General features: G+C 39.7%; 1 protein-coding gene across 1 annotated transcript; it reads left to right on the forward strand.

Moving 5' to 3' along the window:
- Window positions 1-736: 736 nt before the first annotated feature.
- On the forward strand, window positions 737-16,575 carry LOC306742318 (cullin-5-like; the record flags this gene model as incomplete). Its single annotated transcript, XM_079224674.1, has 19 exons — window positions 737-760; window positions 3,213-3,322; window positions 4,282-4,381; window positions 4,905-5,081; window positions 5,343-5,484; window positions 5,616-5,761; window positions 6,563-6,643; window positions 6,994-7,087; window positions 7,795-7,925; window positions 8,623-8,730; window positions 10,331-10,395; window positions 10,563-10,695; window positions 10,821-10,952; window positions 11,938-12,061; window positions 13,390-13,565; window positions 14,191-14,352; window positions 14,577-14,695; window positions 15,169-15,292; window positions 16,030-16,575. The coding sequence occupies 19 exons, from the start codon at window positions 737-739 to the stop codon at window positions 16,222-16,224; spliced, it is 2,343 nt and encodes a 780-aa protein (XP_079080800.1). The 3' UTR covers window positions 16,225-16,575.
- Window positions 16,576-25,404: the final 8,829 nt, after the last annotated feature.

Genomic DNA, 25,404 nt, shown 5'->3' on the forward strand with positions numbered 1-25,404 from the left:
TTCAGAGGGAAATATTGTACTTTTTTACTCCAGCTGTATACTTAAAAATATAAAGCTAGCGATAAATTGTTAAAAATCCTTTCCCAAATTCCATACAATATGGTTGTCCTTACAGGTTTACATGTAACATCCCCTCCCACACAAACATACTTATCACCCTCAAGAGTGGCTACCAAATACTACATGGATGCTTCAGTTTTCATTATAATATTTACATTTTATGCAACTTTACTTCTACTCCACTACATTTTGCCGGTCAACATTTGTTTGATAACTTTAGTTACTTTGCATATTTAGATTATTAATACAAATTATAAATCAACTACATTATGAATTACAATATATTATTAACATACGTTGCGCTGAATAAAGTGCATAAAGTAATTAAAATAAGCCCTAGCTTTACCAGCTGCAACGCTGAAGTGATGCATGTACACATTGATCCATCACTACTTATAATCCAGTAATTATTCTAAAAATGGGACATTCTGCATTAGGAGTACTTTTACTTTTAGTACTTAAGTATATTTAAGTATGTTTTGATACTGACACTTTTGCTATTTTTCCTTTGAATACAAGTTTGAATGCAGAACTTTTACTTATAATTAATAAATAAACGATGTGAGTACCTTTTCCACCACTGTTAATGTCAGTGTGCAGAACTCCCATGACCTCATCCTGAGCCAGCTGGAGTACCTGTCTCGCGAGATTCCGCGAGGCGATAAGTTGAAGAAACATGGCGTCGTCGAATTTGTTAAAGGTGAGAAGCACTTGAATATATTGTATTTCCACCATTTGTGTGCAGATTTGAACTCTTTGTGTTCATACGTTTACACTATTAGTGCATATATTCACTATTTTGGCATATATGTGTTTGTACTAATAGTGTAAATGTATGAAATAAGTGCACAAGTAGGTGCGCCTGAAGTCACAGTTGTCGTCGCTGTCGTTGTTGAAGTCCGGTGTTGTGTCAGAGTTTGTTCCCCAACGACTCAACCCTCAAATACAACGCGTCCTCAACCGGACCTCGGTACGTCTTCGTCTGTCTCTAAAGACGAACCGGGGCCGTTACCCGGCAATTCGGCCGACGACGAGCCACAGCTCAACAAGAACCGTCTCGAGCCCTCACCCCGACCGCGCAGGGCACGGAGACCTGACGGGGACTCGCACGTCAACACGAGACGTCTCTTCTCTGAACCGGGTCTTTTGGGCTCGTTGTCGCTGACCTGCTTTAGCTCTTTTATTTTGGCTAGCTCGCTAACCGAGCTCTTCTCGAGATGTCACAATACACCGTCTGTGCTCACGAGGCCCAGTCGAGCATCACCTCCACCAGTTATTGGCAGTGTTTCCTCTGAAGTAGACGTTCAGGTCTTGTCCTAATTGATAATGAACGCTTTCTGTTAACCGTTAGTTACTGGCCACTAGCTTGGTATGCTAGCAGGGGAGGTACGTTAGCGTCACTAGCTCAGACAGGCCTTCTCCCGGCTCACACTTAACCTGCACGGCTCGTGTTAACAGCTTCAGGGACCCTGTGAAAAGAGAGCCACAAGGTCCCGGGGATCAGTCACTATTTCCAGTAGCAGTGTTGAGCTCCTTGTCCTGTACTTGAGTATGTTCTTTTCCTGCTACTTTGCTTTCAACTGAACGTTCCTGTCCATCCTGCTGGACTCTCGGCTAGCGTTACACCTCAGGGGGAAGTAGTGTACTTTTTACTCCACTACATTTATTTGCTAACCTAATCTACTTTTATTCAGATTAACAATAGTTGAAAGTATTATTATAGGTTAAAATGAGACTATGGAACCCTGTGGTGAAATTCGCAAGGTACCCAACAGTTTATCAAATAATTAAAATTAGATCCTTTTTAGCAGCTGCAACATTGAAGTACTGAACTCATTACTACATAATTATGAAAGGACAGGACACTATTGGAGGTGGACAGAGACCACAGGGTCCTGCTAAAGTAGCTGGATAGTTTTGCTGCTTTTCTCTGATGTAATTCTAAATTCTCAACTGTTTTGTTGGACAAGTATCTACAATAACTTGTGATTTTTTTTTCCCTACTATTTTCAGACATTTGATAATATACATGATTATTTAAGTGTAAAGGAAAATAGTCGCAGACTTTTAGTCACAATGCAAAAACCATATTTAATAATTTACCATCAGGTTATTACGCTGAAGAAGGCTGTCATGTTGAAATGTTAGTAAATTGTATTATTTTTTTAAAAGTGCATTATGGCTATGAGTGTGACTATTTTCCTTTGCACTTTCCCCGTGGTCAGCACCTCTCCAACACTGGTGTGCCTTCACTTTCTCTCTCATCCCAAGGCGATTCCTTCAAACATTTTAGACTCATTGGTCAACAGAGAAAGTAACTGTTAGTTGCAAACCTGCAAGCAAATATGTTTAAAGTGTGATTTGCAATAAAGCAGGCATTAAAACATGGCCTCTGTCATCTGGAGACTTCAGTGAAAATAAGTATGAAATGCCTTAAATTCAGCATTGTAACGGGTAGATGTGTAGTAAATGAAATACTATTTTAATGTAATTTTACTATAACATAACATGTTATTCCACGTTCTCCGGGTGGCAGTGTGAGTTCCCTCTGTGTTCTCCGGCTTCCTCCCACAATCCAAAGATATGCAGTTTAGGTTATTTGGAGACTAATTGTCTGTAGGTGTGAATGTGAGTGTAAATGGTTGTCTGTCTCTATATGAGCCCTGCAATAAACTGGCAACCTGTCCAGGTGTACCCTTCCTTCGCCCAATGTCAGCTGGCATCGGCTCCAGTGCCCACAAATAAAATAAGCGGTTTGGATAATGAAATGGATTAACATGTTATTCTTCTTTACTTTGTGTGTAACCCAGCAAGTCGTTCAATGCATGGCTTCCACTTAAGCGAGTTTACAAGGTGGCCAGATACTTACTTTAAACCGGTACAACTTAATAATACGAGTGATATAAAAAGCATAAAAAACTTGCTACGTTGATGTTAAATAATGAAAACCTATTCTATCGCAGTAACAATTGAAAATCTAGTTGGCCTTGATCCCAGCCCTTGTTATGTCTTCAGTCTTTATAAGTGTCTTTGTGTATCTCTGTAATTCTGCAGCTGTCTTCTCTGACTTGCTTCTCTCCTCCAGTGCCTCTTTTCTCACGGCTCCTTTCTTTTCCTTCTCACACTCCACCCATCCCATTTCTCTCCTCCAGAACAAGGGGTCCCTGCAGTTTGAGGACAAGTGGGATTCGATGCGGCCCATCGTTCTCAAGCTGCTCAGACAGGAAGCCGTCACCAAGCAACAGTGGTTCGACTTGTTCTCGTAAGAGATGCTTTCAGCTCGGTCCCTTCCTGCTGCTTGTCTTGTTTAAGACCGTGTTCCACTGCAGGATCAGTACAGCTGCTGCTGCTGCCGCCTCTGATTCTGAAAACAGTTGCCTTACTCTGAACAACAGACCACTCACAAATCACAGTGTACTATTTCAGTGCATTTCGGCAGCACACACATGCAATACATAGGCTTAGTTTTTACCAACAGGTGTTGTGCTTTACATAATCCCCACACAATGTCCTACATTTGTAGGTAAGCCTGTTGTTGGATTGTGTCCTGCTCATAAACTAGTGTGAAAAAGAGTCTTGTTTCCATAACTTAAAGGAACAGTGTGTAGCATTTTTTTTTGGGGGGCGGGGGGCTGTGAGCAGGAGTAAAATGTATAGTATTCATTAAAACATTTTTTTTTTAGTGTATAATCACTTAAAACTGTAAACATATTCGTAATTAGTAAGTACAGAGGTTGTTGTATGCTGTACAGATTGTAATGCCCCAAAAAATTAGTATTTGGGGCTATATGAATATAATTGACTCGACTTATCTGACAATGTGGATAATGTGGTAATGTGGAGGGTAAAAGTGTTCAAGAAGACGACGTTGGTAATAAGGCTAGGGTTATTTAATATCATAATAACTAGATATAGGATTTCATCACAATATTATTACATTGTATACATTATCATATTGAATTATCAGCCCTCGTTGGTGATTGCTGCTTTTGGCCTGAGAAATGGGATGAGGAGAGGAAAAGAGGGACAGGAACACAGAGAGTGTCATTTTCTCATCAACTCTCCCAATTGCTATGGAAAGACAGGTCACATTTCAAGGGATATTTCTGCAAGTATTATCCCACTTTTGCTTGTGAGTAAAAGTTCAGGAAAGTGCCCCAGAGTTTGAAGTGCATAGTTTGACTGAACCAACTTTGATTTTTTCTCTTGTCTGTCCCCCAGAGATGTCCATGCTGTGTGTCTATGGGATGACAAAGGACCAGCCAAAATCCACCAAGCCCTCAAAGAGGACATCCTAGACTTCATTAAACAAGCGCAGGCTGTACGTAGTGTGTTTATGAGTGTGTGTGTGTGGGTTGGTTGCTTCTTTTTAGCATCAGTAAACTAATTTAAGATATGCAACCCTTTATGTTTATCTCACGGCAATTCAACATGTTACTTATATGCCTGCATTAGCACCCTGGTCACTTTTACCTTACGCTGCAACCAGGAGAAAAGGGTAAAAAAAAACATCATACAACCACAGTAGTAATCTGACCACAGCTCCCTCTCTATATTTGTTTTATTCATTCATGCCATCTATTGAATAAATGAATATCGAGCATGCTGCTTTACAAAGAGCATGTGAGCAAACAGGAAGTAGATATTATAAGGTATATTAGGCAGCGCTCTATTAATGACAAATAATCACAGTGATGTAAAAATATATCAGCGTGTTCCCTGTGGAAGTACTTTTTCTATATTTTAAGATTCAGAGCAATAATTACAGGCGTCAACGCATCATAAGTATTTATTGGCCGACCTGCATCATCTTTAACTTTTCCTTGCATCTGTCGCCATGGCAGCGGGTGCTGAGCCACCAGGACGACACAGCGCTGCTAAAGGCCTACATTGTAGAGTGGAGGAAGTTCTTCACCCAGTGCGACATCCTGCCCAAACCCTTCTGTCAGTTGGAGATCACGCTCATGGGCAAACAAGGCAGCAACAAGAAAACAAACATGGAGGACAGCATCGTGCGCAAGGTGAGCAACAACAAGCAGGAAGAAGAAAGGGGGAAGAATGAGAGGAGATGGAAATAGCTAAATGCGCAGAGCAGCAGAGGCCACAAATGAGGAAGTTGTTGTTGAGGGAGGGGATGATTCAGCAGGCAGACAAAGGAGTTTTCTTTAAAAGCACTTCATGAATAAATTGGCCGTGACTATTCTTGGATGGCAGGAATTGGAGGTACTTATTATTTAATGTTTTCGGTGCACATTTATTACTGCCCTTGTTTTTTTTTGCAGCTCATGTTGGACACGTGGAACGAATCCATCTTTTCCAACATTAAGAATCGCCTGCAGGACAGCGCCATGAAGCTTGTGCACGCCGAGAGGCAGGGGGAGGCTTTTGACTCCCAGCTCGTGATAGGAGTACGAGAGTCGTACGGTAGGACGGACAGAAACGGGTCCACTGTAAATATTCTGGATGGGGATGTCACAAAAAGACTGAGAACGCACTGAATGCTGCATTAACAGTAATTTTGGGTTGTCCCAATCTCTGTGCTTCTCTCCCACCAGTCAACCTGTGCTCTAACCCGGAGGACAAGCTGCAGATCTACAGGGATAACTTTGAGAAAGCCTACCTGGACTCCACAGAGAGGTTTTACAGAACACAGGCACCGTCCTATCTGCAACAGAACGGCGTCCAGAACTACATGAAATATGTACGCTACAATGCTACTGATTAGTACGAGTGTTAGGATGAAGAATGGGGTCTCTTCAAAATGTGGAAGAGAATGCCACTGACAAATGCTTTGAAGGGGTGATGGGGTCGCTGTTAATGTGCCTACAAATTCATTTAAGATATAATGACACCTCTGCCACCAAGCCAGCGGTTTTAAGTAAGTTGTTGTTTTAACAGACAGATGGAGTCATCTGTGTAGTTGGTTGGTCAAATGTCCAACTTGATTAAAGTCACAAATCAAGGATCGATAGCCAAGGTGAATTATTAATGAAAAAATGTGCAAAAATTGCAAATTCTTTGGCAGAGCAGAACGCCATCCAACTGTTTCTCCCATCATAGCAAGCTATATACTCTTCAAAGCTACAAGACTCCATTGACAAATACATGCATTTTACCTCTTAGTACACAGAAGTTGCTGCCTTGATCGGTTAGTTTAGATGTGTTATTGTGTGACATTGGTGAATTCAAACTCACCCTTTTTAAAACACCAAAGTCACACAATAAGACACTTCAGTTCCCCGTCGGAAAGGCTGACTGACTGTCCGCTTACACTTAAACTGATATACATTTATTTCAGCTGTTCAAAATACGTTGCTTTGCTCTTCATCTAAGTATCTTATACCGCCCTTATTCCAACAATCCAAACTATCGATTGAAGCTACATTTTGTGGACGGATGTTAGGAGAAAAGGTGTTATCTTGGATGTGTGTATGAGAGAGTCTTGATTGTATGTATTCACTGGATTCTTAGTATCTGTGTTTCGTGTTTGGTTTCTCTGCAGGCAGACGCAAAGCTGCGAGAAGAGGAGAAGAGAGCGCTAAGATATCTAGAGACACGTCGTGAATGTAACTCTGTTCAAGCAGTAAGTGTCTTCGACAGGATCTGAAGCATCAGTACTTTCATGTTTGTTTCCATTTTTGTTCTTTTGTTTTTTTTTTTCATCCTGAATAATTTTTCTGTATTTTCAGGAAATCTTTTGTCATGGGTGTAGAACAGCACAATAGAGTCTCACTCGTACTGCACTTTTGACTCGCACGTCAGATCTGTTGGATGTCAGATGTAAATCTGTCTCTTCACTTTAATTAACAGCACCAAACCTGTTTTGAAAGAGGTTTCCATCCTTTAGGAGTCTTATAAAATGTATCTGATGCCTGTTTATGTATGTCAACGTTTCCCTTATCCTGAGTCCCTGCATTCTGTGTGTTCTCCCAGCTCATGGAGTGTTGTGTGAATGCTCTGGTGACCTCGTTCAAAGAAACCATCCTCGTCGAATGTCCTGGGATGATCAAACGAAACGAGACGGACAGTAAGTACAGCTGTTTTTGATGTTGTAATTTTTCTATTGAAAGCCTAAATGCCAAGAAATGGAAATTGAGACAAAATAGTTTGTAAAAAAAATTGGAGGGGGGAATGTTTAAGTTAATCTTTTTTCAATACATTTTTTACTTTTGAACTGAGAACAATCGTGTGTGCGCACGTGCTGGACGTAGTGGCATCAACGCCCATTATTGCAGCAACCAGATGGACTAAAAATAGAAAGCTTCTCCCAGTGTTGGTTGGCTTCCTGCCAGCGAGGCCAGTAGAGCTGTACAATTTGCCAACAGTCATAGGTGATCACTCACAGCCTATAATGCCTGCCACGACTGGATAACAAAACCTCAAGATAGCATCTATTAAGTCCAATGAGAATATGCCTGGCACATATACCAAAGATGTTTCTAGTTTCCAGGTTTACTTCCAGGGTATTCGGCCCACAGTAGTGTTTCTTCTGCTGGCCCTGCCTGCAAGTTCCCACTCGGCCCGAAAACTTTTATAATAGCTTTTTTTCAGCTCGGGGAAAGGTTTGTACAAATATAAGCCATCTTTGGATAAAAGATTCATAATAGAGATAATAATAATTTAACTTGGAAAAATTGGAAGCAAGGCTGAGTGGGGGTGCTGTATCCAGTTCTTATTTTACATCCATGGTGTCGTTCATGTCCTGTGTGTAACACTGATCTCTCCCCTGAACAGAGCTGCAGCTGATGTTTTCACTGATGGACAAGGTTCCCAGCGGGATGGAGCCCATGCTGAAAAACCTGGAGGAACATATCGTCAATGCTGGACTAGCAGACATGGTGGCTGCTGCAGAGACCATTACATCTGTACGTGAACAAACGCTCGCTTCAACAATTAGTCGGCTCATCCGTTTCAAGACATAAAATAGTGTAGAAAATTAAATATAGCGATGAAATATATAACGTAACAAACAAATATATGTGGTAGAAGGAAGGAAGGAAGGAAGGAAGGAAGGAAAACAGAAAATTCTTCGCCATAGCCGATCATCTGTTTCCATCTAGTTGGTAACCTTGACCCATTCAACACAGGTAGTAAAACAGTAGATACAATAATATAAAGGTAAAGTGACGGTATACATACAGACATGCGTATGATTAAACCCAAATGTTTCCTTTATTTATAAAGAGGTTTTGTTGGTGTTTGATTTAAAAATAAATACAAAATTGGATAAAAAGTTCTAAAAGAAATGTCTTGAATCATCAAAGGTTGAGATGTGATTAATTATCACAACAATCACTCATAGAAGTTTTGGATTATACATTTCATCAAACTAGTGGAGCCATCTTATAACTAACACAATCACTTAAATCCCAGAACAGAAACGCATGTTGTACAGTAGATTTGTTCAGAGCAGGAAATTGTCGTTATTGGGGGCAGCACAGTTTTGTTTAACAAATCCAGAAGTCACAATGAGGAATGAACCAGATGACCTAAAGACTACAAGTTAATATTGGAGGGCAGCATGTGTAGAAGTTTCAAATATGCTTGTTTGCGTTTGACCAGGACTCTGAGAAGTACGTGGAGCAGTTGCTGACTTTGTTTAACCGCTTCAGTAAGCTGGTAAAGGATGCCTTCCAGGACGACCCTCGCTTCCTCACAGCACGAGATAAGGTCTGTTTTAAGCAATATGGTTATATCTGCTCTGTGCTCAAGGCATTTGAAGTCATTCCAGCTCACAACATTTGTTTCCAAAATGTGTGTATTCATAAAGAACTAAGCCTGCAGCATAACAGCTTAATCCCCATTTCACACCTATGGACTCCATATGGAGTAAAGAAGCAGCCTCTCCCGAAGCTTGTGTGTTAAGTCTGAGGCACTGAATCCCCTGACTCGGCTCTGATTGGACAGTGATTTCCTTACGTTGCCACGAAGCGACCGCACGACAAAGTAGTCTTCCGTATTTACGTCCCGATAGGTTTTTGCAGTTATATCACATCAGACAGCATTTGCTGTGTTACTGAGTTGAGACTTTTGAGTCTTGAGTTACGGAGGCCATTGCCGGGACGTTATTTCATTTCACAGGGACCTATAAGTTTATTTGTGTGAATAGAAGAAATTGTGCATTTAGAATAAGAAATTATTTTCAGTATTTTCTGACCTCTTATAGACTAAATGAATAACTGATTTAGGGCTGCAACTAACGATTATTTTAATAATCAATTAATCGGTTAATAATTTTTTCGATTAATCAATGAATCGGATAAAAAAGCATTAATTTACAACCCTTTATTCAAAAACAGAAGTGACAGTGCAAATTCACAGTGCAAAACATCTTCAAAAAGTGCACAAACAGGTTGCTTAAAAAAATAAAAATGGACTAACACAAAAAACATACACACGTATGCTTTACATCTGCCCAATGTGAGCCCTTTTTACTGTCATTGATCTCCTTGGAGCTGAGGCTGCATTTAGCATACCCTGCTTTATCAATATGTATGAAACACTGGGACAGTGGGAAGCTGTAATGCTCATGTCGGTTTTGACCTCCACTTTCAGCTCCACTTCATCTCAGCCCTGCATCAAGCGGCGCTGCATATAGAGCATCCTCTTCCTTAAACTATTTCATTCACATCATCTTATCAATATCTGGACCTCTTATGACCATGACATCACGTTGTTGGTTAAGCCCAACTATGTGATTTGATTCATTCTACTTTGAGTAAAAAAATTAAAACCTGCCAGATGCGCCGATGTGCCTGTTTAACGAGTGACTGCGTGAACTGAACCAGACCGGGGGGTTACGGTATGTTTCATCACGTTACGATTTTTTTCCAAGCAAGAATGAACTGTAACGGAACATAGCGTAACTTTAACGACAATACACAACCCAAACACGTTAGCTAACGTGATAGCAAGCTGACTAGCTTCCATTAAAAACAAGTCTGAGGGAAATGAAGACGCTGATTTGCCAAGACTCGACACTTCACATCAAAGATGTTCTATTGCTAAGATCACAGCCTCAGCTTTTCTCCGTGTCTCACTCCAATCTCAGTCACGCTGGCAGGCTAGTTGCTCTGCTCCGCTCTTTCTTGCCTGGCAATTCGTTGCCAACTCTTTTGTTAATCGATTTTATCGATTCATTTTTGCAGCCCTAAACTGATTAGTCCAAAGCATAACCAACTGAATGATGGATGTAAGCTATAATGGTAAGTTGCAGCCCTAAATGTTTTGTCCTCACTTGTACCCGTTTTCTGTTTTCCTACCCCTGCAGGCGTACAAGGCTGTTGTCAATGACGCCACAATCTTCAAACTGGAGCTGCCTTTGAAACAGAAAGGGTGAGTGAAAACTGTGTAATGACCCAGCATCATTGTCCAAAACCGTCTTTGTAGGAATGTCTGGTCACTGTGTGTGTGTGTGTGCGTGTGCGTGTGTGCGTGTGTGTGTGTGTGTGTGTGTGTGTGTGTGTGTGTCCGTCTTTGTGTTTGTGTGTCCATCCACACAGTGTGGGTATGAAGACTCAGCCGGAGTCAAAGTGTCCTGAGCTGCTGGCAAACTACTGTGACATGCTGCTGAGGAAAACTGCTTTGAGCAAGAAGCTCACCTCGGAGGAAATTGAGCTCAAACTCAAAGAAGTGGTGAGTCTCTGTCCTGTTGGTCCTCATTACTCAGCGCTAACTCTTTTAGCTGATCCACCTCAATCCTTCCTGAGGCCCTCCATTTTCCCTCTATTCTCACACTATTTTATCTTCTCTCCTTGCAGCTCTTGGTGTTGAAGTACGTCCAGAATAAAGACGTGTTCATGCGTTACCACAAAGCTCACCTGACCAGGCGTCTGATTCTGGACATTTCGGCCGACAGCGAGATTGAAGAGAACATGGTGGAGTGGCTGAGAGTGAGTTATATCTTTCTTTAAATTGTCAGAAACTCTAATGCTATACCAGAGACTCTGTACTAAAATCCTGCTTATCTCTGTGGAATAAGTGAACATAACAGTTTTACAAACCCCTTTTTCCAACAAAGCAGTAGTACAACAGTTTATTTACTGTGTATTATAAAAAAAAATAATGACATAGCCGGAGGAGAGGGGATAATATTCTGAGGAAGAAATATGGATATTCTCTGAGAAAAATCTTAAACCAATATCAGAGATTATAAAGTCATGCATTTGCAAGAAATGTGTCACTAAAAACTTGGCTCTGGGTGTCTGGGCTGGTGAATATGAAGTCGTTCTGTGTTAGGTTCTCATAATTTCAGTAACCTGGAACTGATATGATGGTATGGTATGTATGGTTTTGAATTTACTTGTAATATGAGTTGCCCTTTCAGCCTTATTACTTTTTACTGGAGCTATTACCATTAATGCAAACCAAACAATTCCTGCAACTGCTGCCTCACATAAAATCGTCTTCACTGGTGACGGCCAGAGGGCGGTTTTATTGCAGAGATGTATTTGTTTGGCAAGTGAGCAGAACCTTGGTGGTACAATATGTTAATAAAAATGTCTGCACAACAGAATATGAAAGTATTTTTGGTGCTATTTTGGTCAGTGGAAAAGTTTAAAATCCTACAGGGAGGAAACAGCCACAGTGAGCTGGTAAATGACGAGCCGGAGACAGCAGCCCACCACCAACACATCATAAACAGAGCTGTTCACCTAGCTGTGCTTTGCCAAAATCAGTTGTTGCTCACAGAACAACACCAAAAACAACATCATAACATTAGCAATATTATGATGTGGAAATATCTGGTCAATGAATATGTAAATAAGACCAGAAATCTGACCATGAATTTAGAACTGATAGTTTTAAAAGAGAAACAGCTGCACCATGAATACAGTTGTCCTTTCCTTTGTTGTCCTCTGTCGCGTGTGTTTATAGGAAGTGGGGATGCCTGCAGATTATGTGAATAAACTGGCCAGGATGTTTCAGGACATCAAGGTCTCAGAGGACCTCAATCAGGTGTTCAAAGAGATGCACAAACACAACAGGCTGGCACTGCCAGGTAACACACACACACACAGACACACACACACACACACACACACACACACACACACACACACACACACACACACACACACACACACACACACACTTTAGTCAACTGTATCAATCTCTCAAACTCATAATATACGCATATGCAAGCTTACACAGTTTACAGCTTTTCTCTCGGAGGTTGTGTCGTAGAATAACGTTGTGTCTTTACGTCTTAACGCTCGGAGCTTTTTAAATCTTCCTCAAACTTGTCTAATATGAGACGAGGACAAATTAATCGGACAAAAATGGCTATGAAATGTGCAGTGATCACATAAAGTGAATTACAGCAATAACCCATTACAAATAATTTGCTAATATGCATGTCTATGAACAAAAGAATAAATAAATATACTGTAGCCTCGGGCCAACATATAGGCCTACAGTGATATACCTGTCTTTGTTGAGTCTGTCTATCAACCATAGATTGTATATAAGAAGTGGACGTCGTCATCATGACGTCACACACGGGTTTGTTGACGGCTGTTTTGAAGCATTGAGTTCGATCATTTTTTCGTCGCCATCTTGAATTACGACCACCCCATGTTGTTTTTTGCAACCGATGAAACAAATTTGGAATGAGGAGGGGTGACGTAGAGACTTTGTATACGGCTCTGGTCGCGGCAGTGACCTGTCAATCACAGTAAGCCCAGCCTTAAAGCATACCCTGCTGTATGGTCTGTTTGACTCTAAATGGACCATAATTTACTAAATGAACATCATGCTGTATTGAAGAAGACTTGAAACTAGAGATTGAGACATAAACTCATGTTTACAATGTTTACTGAGGGAATAAATCAAGAGAGAAGTAGAGTCACAACAAACAGCGCTATCCATCTGAGAATAACTGGTAAACAACGTTGATGCAAAATTAAAGATATGGACTCACTATTCCTCATTGCATGTGCTATTTGGGATTTTGGGAGTCATGGCAACGGTCAAAGCTTCAAAGCACTGCGGTCAGTTACAATATAAAGCAAGAGTGCAAATCAGTGTAATATTATCACTTTATTATAATGTGTCCCTTTCATTGCTTTTTCTTTCATGCAGTACATATATAACCTTTGACGTAGAACCTAAACACAGTTATACTAAAACTGATGCTGTTCAATCAGAATTTGGATGCATTTTGAAACGTTTACATTTTAGACTTTTTTTTTATACACATTCACAATTTGCACGGTTGGTTTAAGTGAACTGGAGGAGTTATGTGGACTTAATTCGATCTTATTTTTTTTAAGTTTGTGTTCCTAATCAAGACCAATATAATTCTTTCTGATTCTTTTTTCCCTATAGCGGACAGTGTGAACATTAAGATCCTGAACGCCGGAGCGTGGTCGCGGAGCAGCGAGAAGGTTTTCGTCTCGCTGCCCACGGAGCTGGAGGACCTGATCCCCGAGGTGGAAGACTTCTACAAGAGGAATCACAGCGGACGCAAACTCCACTGGCATCACCTCATGTCCAACGGCATCGTGAGTGAGCTGTAACAGTAGATAATGCTGGGCTCCTGCCGTCATTAGGGGGCATAAATCAGAATCTAATGAAGTTAAAATACTTCTTTTTTTTCCACTCCAGTCCTTACATCTGGAAATTACTGATAAAAGATGTTTCTTCTGTCAGTGCAACTTCCCTTCTCTTCTGCCTTCTCTTTATATGCCTCATATTCTTCCAACACTAAAGTATTTAGTAACGTTAGTACATGCCATGGCGGACTTTGTTAGTAACAATGAAAACTACAACCTCCTTTCCTTACGTCCATGTCTTCTTCTTCCTTGCATTTGTTGGTCCAATAATGCATGTATCTGCATGTTACTGCAGGAAACCTTTTGTCTGCACATGCATGCAGCATGAGATACATACAATACAAGAAACATTGTTGAAAATATTGCCCCATAGCTCTACTGGTGTTCATAACTCCACAGGGTACCTTTTAAAACAAAGTGCTCTCACTGGAGAACAGTTCGTGAATCGAGAATCGAATCATGACTATGGAGAATTGTGACACCCTTACTATTGATGAAAACCACCAGTTTCCCCACACTCTGCTCTTCTCACCTTGTCCACCTTCTCCTTTGGTTCTCCCTCCCCTCTGTTCAGATCACCTTTAAAAATGAGGCGGGGCACTATGACCTGGAGGTGACGACGTTCCAGCTGGCGGTATTGTTCGCCTGGAACCAGAGACCCAGGGAGAGAATCAGCTTTGAGAACCTCAAACTGGCCACGGAGCTGCCCGACGCAGAGCTACGGCGCACACTCTGGGTCAGAGCGAGGAAACTTTTTTAAATGTTTCATTGAAATCCACCACTTACAGTACAAGTATGCAGGATGTAGATGTTTACTTGGTTTGTGGTTTCTAGAGCACAGTAAGGAAAGGTGACTGTATACTTGGTTGATGGCATCTGTCGGAAGGAAACACACAAGCACATTGGTGGCATGTATGACGGACGTATGATGATGTTTCTACTTCTCTCTTCTCTGTGCAGTCTCTCGTGGCCTTCCCCAAGCTGAAGAAGCAGGTGTTGTCCTATGACCCCCCAGTCGGCTCGCCCAAAGACTTCACAGACAGCACGCTCTTCTACGTAAACCAGGAGTTCTCTCTCATGTATGTTATGCTTTTTGAACTGAGAAAATTACTTTCCCCCCTAAAAACAGTTATGAAGGGAGTGTGGAAGTCCCCATTGATCATGATTGAATTCATCTCAGAGATGTATTTTTGTTTCTCCAAAAAAATTCATTATTTCCAAATTCTACTCCTTTATAAAGTAATATAATTAAATATAAAATGATATTCATGCACTAAATATGTCTATTCTTATGACCAAATAAATTAACCAGCGACTTCCGGTCTGCACCACAACTATGCATGTTGTTAACTGCCACCTCACCATAACAATGTATGTATGTATGTATGTATGTATGTGTGTGTGTGTATATATATATATATATATATATATATATATATATATATATATATATATATATATATATATATATATATATATATATATATATATATATATATATATATATATATATATATTGTCTGTGTCTTTGTGTGCTTTTTTTTTCCCTTAGCAAAAACTCCAAAGTCCAGAAGCGAGGAAAAATCAATCTGATTGGTCGCCTGCAGCTGACCACTGAGCGAATGAGGGAAGAGGAGAACGAAGGAATCGTTCAGCTCAGAATACTCAGAACTCAGGTGCGAAAACCCACTTAAAAATATGCATCAAAACACTCATGCACAATTTCATATTCTTATCTTAACTTTCTCTTACTTTTTAAGTGCAGCCAACACTCAAAAGACCGATGTGTGAAAATGAGCACATGTTCTCAGGAATTGTATATAAGCATAAATAACACCCCAATAATTCCATATAAGGCTACACGTCCTACCCCATATGTCTACATTGAAGTCCTGCTTTCAGGAAATTCATAAAGGAAAGTCTATAATCTTAATCGGCGTTAGCAGCAGGTTTAAAGGGACCTGCTAAAGCCGGTAAAAAACGGAAAAAGGAAAAACGTCTCACCACAGCGAGGTGATCGATGGCCGCAGCGGGAGAGGGAATTGTTTTAAAGTAATTTAATTCAAAGTTCATCAGTGGACTGTTTTTCACCTTTTTTTGTATTTAGGATTTTTAGGCTACCTGAAATCATGGCTCGATGACACACTGGAGCCATCCTTAACATAACCCCTCCCCTTACGCTGTATAAAAAGTAGTAATCGGTGGTTCTGCTGCTCAATTGCCAGTTACAACCGTAGTTAACTGTAGCTCTGAGCTAGCCGCCGCAGTGAGTTTGATTTGCGAGCCAATACAATGGAGCCAGTACAATGGTGCCAGGACGGGAGGGATGAGCTTGTGTTCATAGACCTCAGTGCACTTTGTAGAGCTTGAAAGGTCTAACATTATGCTTACTTTGTTTTTGTTTTTTCATCAGGAGGCCATCATTCAAATCATGAAGATGAGGAAGAGGATCAGCAACGCTCAGCTGCAGACGGAGCTAGTGGAGATCCTGAAGAACATGTTCCTGCCTCAGAAGAAGATGATCAAGGAGCAGATCGAGTGGCTCATCGAACACAAGTACATAAAGAGGGAAGAGGCGGACATCAACACCTTCATCTACATGGCCTAGGCAGCGAGGGGAGGGAAGGAAGGAGGTAACGCTGCCTTGCTCTGCTGTTTTACTCCTGGCCTGGTAACCGGTGCTTTAAAAACCCTACGAGAGAAGAAGGAACAAAAGGATGTGTGAGGGAGCGATGAGAAGTAGGGGGTGTGTTGAAGGACTAGGAGGAGGAGCCTTTTCAAACAAAAAGTGTGGATATTTATTTGTGTTTGTGAGACGCCAGTGTGTTACATAGGAGCGAGTCGGAGTCGTCCGGCTAACTGTCCGTCAGTCTCCACTGCCCTCTAGTGTCGGATCAGATCCGAGGAGAGGGCCGCCGTCTGCTCTCAGCGTCTGAGAGAGAAAGTAGACACAATTCAATGAAATACTTCCTGCCTTACTTTGTCAGCGACGGACTGCGGAGCCGTGAGGAGGGTCGGGAGGACGAGTGGAACGAGCTGATATCAATCCTTCGCTTTCACTAAATGCCACAGCTGCCGTCTTGACGGCAGCCATTTTGCATACCTCCTATTCTACATTTGTCTTATTTTTGAACTGGGAATGCAAAAGAAGAAAAAAAGAAGATGCGAGTGAAAACTGCCATTGAGGAGGAGCGGACAGGGATGAAGAAAAAACTACCGAGGAGTATTTTTGCCAAATTGTGCGTGTGCGTGTGTGTGTATATATATGTCTGAGGGTGTGGGTGTGTGTGCGCACACTTTCAACAGCATGCTGCTCTATGATTTTTGTTTGTTTGTTGGAGGATCTGTCACACTTTTGTGGTTGTGTCTGAGAACGTTGGGAAATCATGATCAGCCCCCTTTTTTAAATGCTGATATTTGTTTTTTAGTTTTTCTTCTCTTATTGTTTGTCAACAGGTAAACGACTATTGTCCGGACGCCCCTCTTTTCTGTGTTGGGAAAAGATGACACTGCAAACCATTTATTTGGTGTGTAAAGACCAGCGCTCTGAACAGTGAGATTAAACACCAGCCGAGTGCATCAAAGAGGGACACGTCGAGAAGTGTGACCAGGTGCTCCCACGTAAAAAAACACAAACAAATACTTTCAACACTGAATTTTCTCCTCGTGAATCAACTGAGAGTGTCATTCTTTGCACATTGTCAGTAGTAGGAAAACTCTGTTAAACTAAAAACATTAAGCCATATTGTACTTGTCGGGGGTGCTGTGGAGTCCAGTCCGCTGTAAGAAATGGAGAGAAACTCATCCCAACATTCAGCTGAAGCTGATGTGACACTGCAGAAGTCTGTCTGTCTCTTTAGAACAAAATTCCATCTGCGTGCTTTGACTTTATTGGGAGTTTCAGCTATTAGCTAATACTAAAACAATTATAAATAAGTACCCACCCCCATCCTTCCATAAAACACTATGAATTTCCCAGATTAAAGTGATATATTTATGAGAAAATTCAAAAAGAACTTGGAAAAACTGTGATCAACCACATCAGAGGCCGCTGCTTGTGTATTATGGCTGCAAGGGACGACCTGATCAACACTTGCCAATCGCATCGTGAAATACTGTCGATTTTATCCCAGAATCCCCATGTTATCACAACATTGGGACTTTGGGAAGTGCGCTTTTCTAGTCTTCCGACCACTCAAAGCGCTTTTTTATTTATTTTTTTAACTTACTTTTTATTTTAGTTTTCAACAACATAACAACAGCATATATTTTCAAACAGTCACATTCTTTGTCAATTTTTCAGTTGTATGTCTTGGTACACATGATATTCAGGTACAGTGTACAACACACAGAAAGAACAACAAACATCACATGGTGGTCACTCCAAGAAAAAGAGAAAACAAAAGAGGGAGAATAAGGATAACAATAATGAAAAGAGGGGAGAAATAAATACAAATAATGATTTAAATAAAATAAATACGATGAAGAACCAATAATTGTCCACTCCCGAGTGTAGTATTGTATGTACTATGTATGATATATATATATATATATATATATATATATATATATATATATATATATATATTATGCGCATGCATGCATGCTTTCCAGAGGTGTGTGTGTGTGTGTATAGAGAGAGTTACTCAAAGCGCTTTCAACACTACATTTCACACACACACTCACTGATGACAGAGCTACCATGCAAGGTGCCTTAGCTTTTCTTTTGTGCATCAGGAACTACAACACGATGGACAGATGCAAAGACATTGCATTTGTTTGAGCCACAGGTTTTGTCAAGCTCGACCTTTTCTTTTCTTCCAGCTATGAAGGCAGAATGGTGGTCAGCAGCGTATAGTAGAGCCATTGTTGCATCTCAGCCAACAAGTAACAAGAAACTGCGGTACATAAATGTCAAAGATTCTCCATCAGAGAATAAGTTCTGTTTTTTTAAATGTGAAAAATGTCCCCTTCAATATAAACCACAGCTTCAGCTGGATGTTGGGCGCCAGTGAGAACCAGTATGAAGAGAAGGATGGGTTACTTGAAGTGAGAAAGCTCTCTACAGTCGTGTTAAATCTGAACCCTAATTCCAAAATGAGATATTCAATATTTAACAAACATAGAAAACTACATACAGATAAACTCAACTGTTTTTCCCTTTGTATTTTGTATATGTCAGAGTTTAAGATAAATACATAGCAATGGAAATCTAGATCCTAAACACTCACCATGTGACAATTGACCTCAATATACGCTGCTTCTTATTTTTGGATTCCATTTTCCGTTGGGTAGTTCATGCCGAGACGAAAAGATTAAAGTATAAAGAATACTTTTGTGTTCATTGTGTTTCTCACGGCTTTTATTCTCGGGAGCCTCGCACATTTTTATTGGCTGCAAATCCAAAATTCTCCACAGAAAAATATCCGGCATAAAAAAAAGGTTTTTAGTGTTTACCAGAGGCAGTTGTTGGGAGTTGACGTGAAGTGCTACTGCTGAGACGAAACTAGTTGATTCATCTGCACTGAGATCAGAGGAGTGCTTTGCATGTCAAGAACACTGCAATTAACAACAAGAAGAAGAGGATACGTCCATTTGTCACCCGACTACTGCTGTGATCTAACTCGGTGACTTAAGTTTGTGAGCGTGTGTCGTTCTGCTCTGATTGTTTGATTTCCTGTTGAACTGAACTTGGGAAGAAGAGGAAAGACAACAGTGAATGTGTGGGATTTAATTTAACAAAATATATATTTATTCAGTATTTATGACAAATATTACTTTCATCAATCAAAATGTTGTTGTTTCTTTTTTTAACAGATGTTTTCTCAGTGTGCATCCACAGAGCTGACGCAGCATTTATTCACTGCGACACGCTCCTCTTTTAAGATTTCAGCCACTTCCACTTTTAATGATTTCCATTCACACCTGCAGTTTGTCCAAATGCTGAAATGGCTTCTGGCACTCTCTGTGACTTCGAGTCCAGGATGTTGGGGATCATCACATTTACATTTTGCACACGTAAAGCCACAAAGAGTTCTTCATGTTACGAGCAACTCTTTTCTGAATGTGGTGATGGTTGTTTTTAGGCCTCGAGATGAAACGAACTCCCCAAGTCGATCACATTATACAGTTTTATTCTCTATGCACAGTGCAGTTACTGCAGGGGATGTTACTTGTGTTGTTTGCTACATTTGTCTTCTCTATAAAAGAGGGAGGAGTCATTTGTTCTGACAAAAATGGTCCCAGAATGCAATGCAAAGGCAAAATTCAATTCCGTTTATTTTATACAGCCCAACATCACAAATACAAGTTTTCCTCGGAAGGCTTTACAATTTGTACACATAACTTCCCTGTCCCGGGACCTCACATCGGATCATCAAAACAAACTGCAACAAGAGTGCACAACCACATAGTCGATAACCACATCCTAACGGCCAGATATGATTGAAAGCTGCAGAATGAGAGCATACGGCATGCTGGGAAATGTAGGTTATTACTAAAATTGGATGTGTTTGAGATGCCAGGAAAATAATAAAATTAAGATTTTGTGGTCAATTTTTAATTTTTTTATTTTACTTTTTATTTTCTTAACTTGTTTTTCTTTGCGTATGAACTCCAGGACATTTCCAGATGCTCTGAACTTCATTTCATCTGCTTTGATTTGCAACCTCTTGTGAAAACCCTCTAAGAGGAATGCAAGTTAATTAAGAAATCTGCAGAAACAATCTGCAGCGTTGAGCTTTTAAGCCTCAATTTGCAGTAATTAATTATTGTCTGTGCACGTGTGACTACAGAAACACTGAAGGTGGTTTTGGCAGTTTCCTGCTGTGAATCTGTACTCATGTTCGGGACATTTTAATGTAACCTTACTGTTGATATACTTTGTGCACACATTTTATTTGGACTCTGTAAAAATGTTCTACAGCTAGAATGTTTTCCATCAACCTGTTAGTCCACCACTTTGGGCCTGAAATATCTCAACAGCTACCGGATGGATTTCCACGACAATGTTCAGATATTCATGGTCACGAGAGGATGAACTTTAGCATCTCCCATTTCTCAAACGGCACATTTGCGTTTCCATTCGCTTTCCCTCAGTGGCCGCTGTTTTCGTCACACCTGTACAATCTAATGCTCAGTTTATGTCGGAAATGTGTAAATTCAATTTAATGTTTTAATATTGAGGGTCATAGTTAAAGATGGTGTCCGTTATATTGAGATGTGTCTCTCAATAAAACAGAGTCCAGTATAAGGCCAAGACCTCCATGACAGACCGAACATTCTGGGTATCATAAAAGCACAAGTTGTGGCAGAACAGTTGGATTGAATCGTCTGTACAGGTGTAATTAATATAGTGACCACGGGGTTATGGCTTCTTTGTTTTCTGAAATTTACAAAACTTATGTCACTTTTTTTTCTTAAAAAAAAAAAAAAGATTTGGTCATATTGAATGATGCTCCAGTTTTGTCTTCTTTGCAAAAACTGTCATGATCACAGTGAGTCTGAGCCGCCTGAAGAGCTTTAAACAAACTGCACAAAATATATAGTTTAGCCTTTTTCTAAAGCACAAAAAGGTGTCACTTCCCTCCATGGTAACTTTTGTTTTTGACATACAGGAACTAGTCTTATTGTACTGCCCTTTTTTTATTCGGCATTCGGTCTTTTACAGCATGTTCAACAATAGTGGAAATGTGTGATATTCTGTCTAATCAATAGCTGAAACCTCTCCGCAGACATCTGGTTGAACTTCAGTCGAGGTTAAAGGATTTCAAAATGTTTTTTGTTTTGTTTTTTTTAAGCCTGTGGAGAGGGCTGTGGTTGCCATGGTCGCTGTGTTTCTCCCTATCGGCCCCCGACCTCCCACAGGTGGGCACACTTACCTGTCGCCCTTGCGTCATGACGATACTGTTTCATATTTTGGGAAAGTGGAGTCATTAATTTTCCTGGCAAAAAATAAAGCTGTAAGCAACCGTAAAGACAAATGTTTTCTGTTTTTCTTTTATTTCAGTAGTGGTAACCGAGACGATCCACAAACGTGTACAGTGACGTGTAATGATGCAAGTTAGTGGGTCGCTTCCTGTTGGGCCGCGGGACATTTGTGACTTTCCTCCTACTTGTTTACAGAATCTTTTGTTTAATTTGTACTGCAGCAGATCTAAAAACAAAACAAACACAAACAACAATACTTTTGTAATGGATTCTAATAGTTGTAATGCAAATGTGTGGAAGTCATTTTAAAGAACAATTTAATTCAATTCAGTTTATTTTGTATAGCCCAAAATCACAAATACAAATTTGCCTCGGAAGGCTTTACAATCTGTACACATGACATCCCTGTCCCAGGACCTCACATCGGATCAGGAAAAACTTCCCCAAAAAAATAGAGAAAACCCTTTCACAGGGACAAAAGGGAAGAAACCTTCAGGAGAGCAACAATTTTTGTCAAATTGTTCCAACAAAGTGATTGCACATTTTATTTGTTTTGTCTGATGGAGCAATCCGGATTACTTGAAAGTGATTGCAATTTTTCCTTTATTCTATTATTTGAAAAAGCACAGATTGAGGAGTCACAAAAAGTGATTTCAATAAAATTCAGCATGGACCATTTTGTTACAATTTTGTTGGGACGGTGGAGCATAAACATTTTTCTTAGCTACTGTATTAATGCAAACGAGGAGTAAGCTAACATTTATCGTTTTTGTGCCTTTGTACACAGCTCTTACGTTGGTTTTGGTAATTTATCAATACATTTGAAATCATCAGTCAAGTGCAGGACCATTTTTCGGAGGGCTATGCTACATTATATATATATATATATATATATATATATATATATATATATATATATATATATATATATATATATAAATAAATAAATTTGTATGAATAAGATGTCTTTATTATGTCAAAGTGTTGCAATAAATGTTAAATATTTAACTGCAAAATAGTAATGCGTGTTTAACACCTTTTTTTGCATTGCATCATACTGGGATGTTTGCTGAAATTGATTAGATGGCCCTACCGGGGAAAAAAATCCACCAGCTGCCACTAAATTCAAGCATGGAGATGTGCTGCTAGTAGTTGACAGTTTGTCACCACGAAACACATGGATAATGGGAAGGATAATCCAAACCATACCGACTCCAGTGGAGTTGTACGCAGAGTGAAGCTGCAGACCAAAACCAGCACACTGGAGAGACCTGTAAATAAACCGCGCTTACAGCAAGAAGCAATGTAAACACAAGAAGATCCGATGATGAAGAAATGTGGAGAAAAATATTGTTAAACAAGACTTAGATTTGCTGTGTTTATGAATATTTGTTTAGTTTGATATTTGATTCAGTTGATGGCTTTTTGAATTTCAGTTGTTTGGTAATGGTTTAATCTTCAAGCTTAACCATTAGGGGCCAGATATGTATGTATTGGTTAATTGGAATTTCAGGAATATTAATAATTTACTTTTGGAATGATGCTCATTGTGTAGGAACTATACGTAAAATATGTTGAAAACATTTATGTTAATGACTGACGCTCCCTCCCTGTATTTCTATTAAAACCCTTTCTATAGGCGTATGTTTCACAAGCTTTCCCCACTCTTTTTGCATTGTTAGAAAAAGTTCTCAACTGTAGGTATCTGAAGAAATCTGTTTTGGGGAGATCAAAATATTTTTTCAGCTGCTCGAATGTCTTGAGATGGTCCTCATTAAACAGCTGGTGCAGGTGCAGGTGAAACACGTGTTTATTGACTTGTAGTAACACATACTTTGTATTTCTCTTGTCCCATTTCTTTATTATTTGCAAAGGAGTCACCCTCCCCTGCAGGCACATTCTCTCCAATATTGTCCTCATCACATTGAGAAAATAATCAAAAGAGAAACAGTTATCAATAATGTCAACACAAGGATGCAAACTTTGAAGATGAACAAATTTGACATTTTATTTGTAAAAAATAAAATATAAAGTCACAACTTGCATCTCTGTTACAGCAATACACAAACACATTCAAAAAAAAGGGTTTTTCCTATATACTAGTTGTCTTATTAGTAAAGGCTGTGTGTAGGATGAGAGCTCATTTAACTGTACCCTGAAGTACTTTTACAAATGGACTAATGGCTTAACGATACTTGCTAAATCTTTGTCCCCGGTGAAGCGGCACCTCCTCAGCTTGATGAACTGAGTAAACATAACAAAATGTAAATACGTAATTAGATTTGCTTCACACCACAAAATCAAAAGTAGCAAAATAACTAAGTTCAGTTGAGCCGTGTAGTTAATTTTGACGTTTGTACCGTTACTGGACTTTGAAAGTGATATTTCAGGTTCACAACCCATCTACCTGCTCATGTTGGTCCATTAACCTATAGCTATCACTCCCTCCAGGAAATACACGACAGCTTAGTTCTTCTTGCCTCAGTCAACAACACCTCAGTCAATCCACCGTCAAACTGTTGTGGTGGAATTATTTGTAACTCCTATTCACAAGCTTCGGATGAGACAAGAATGTGTTAAGAGGGGGATACCCATAAATCATGACATTTCTAGGGAAGTTTAATGCGTATACTGAGGAGTTTCACAAAATAGGGGCCTCAAAAGGTTCTTGCCAGCCCAAGCACAACAGCATTAGTATTATATTATAATTATATTGAATATAATATGATATCATATTCAAACCTGCAACAATTATAAGTGCTGTATTTTTTCCATACACTGTTTAACCTTCCTCTTGTGTTAGGGTCGGCACCGACCCGTTTAAGGTTTTTAAATTCATAAAATAACCACATAAATGTTTATTGCATTAAGGCTTTTTGACTTTGTCATGAACCTCTATTTCAACAAAATAAAAACAAAAACTATTTTTTCACTAAATTATAAAATGCTCTGGTTGAAATTATGAACTTTGTGTTGTTAGGGTCGGTTTCGACCCAGTTATAAAAATAAGATTTGCTTGATTGGTTGTTGTTTGTTTGACCTTGCAAATCTATATTTTGTGTTATGACTTGTTCTGCTTTTCATTTTGTGTTTGTATTAAAGTTCTATTGCTGAAAAATACTTTTTAGCCTTTTTCTTGAAGTAAATATATATGGGTCTAAATTGACCTGTAACACCATAAATATTACTATAGTTAATGATATTTAAATGAAAACATATAGTCAGGTAACACAAAAACATTATATTTATGTATGTGATTCTCTTGAGGTTAATTTTACCATTTTTTTAAATTGGACAAAGAAAAGGCCCAGAGGCCCATGTTACCGATTAACTGATTTTTGAATTAACTGGTTTATGTTCGCGTGCGTGAGGTAGATGTGTCGTAGGAGTGGCCTCTCAGGACCCGTGTTGACTAACTAGGAAATACACATTTCGATTGCATAGCCTCTCTGTCACATTCTTCTTAGTGTATCTTTTTAAAGACTATAAACGGAACAGTTTACTGTAAAATGCCCTACTTGTCCGTGAGGCTGTGCGCGGACAAGAGTGAACGAAACAGTAGGTGACTCTGTTGATGCCTGTTCAATATGCTACTAACGTCAATAAAAACTAGATAAAACGCTCTTGTTGTCCGTCTGATATGTAAGTCATACATCAAGTCGATATGAGACGAGTTCACTCTTCATACAGTGTGTAAGTGAAACGTGCAGACGTGTTTCCACCCAGATATATCGCTACTGTCAGCTGTGGGAAACTGTGATCTGCTCAGATTAACTTGTGACAACACTGTGTGCTGTCTCACATCGCTAATGTTTTATATATATATATAGCTGTTTCTTGGTTGGATGTTAATCTCACT

This window comes from Taurulus bubalis (genome assembly GCF_910589615.1).
Source record: "Taurulus bubalis genome assembly, chromosome: 10".
NCBI classification, from domain to species: domain Eukaryota; kingdom Metazoa; phylum Chordata; class Actinopteri; order Perciformes; family Cottidae; genus Taurulus; species Taurulus bubalis.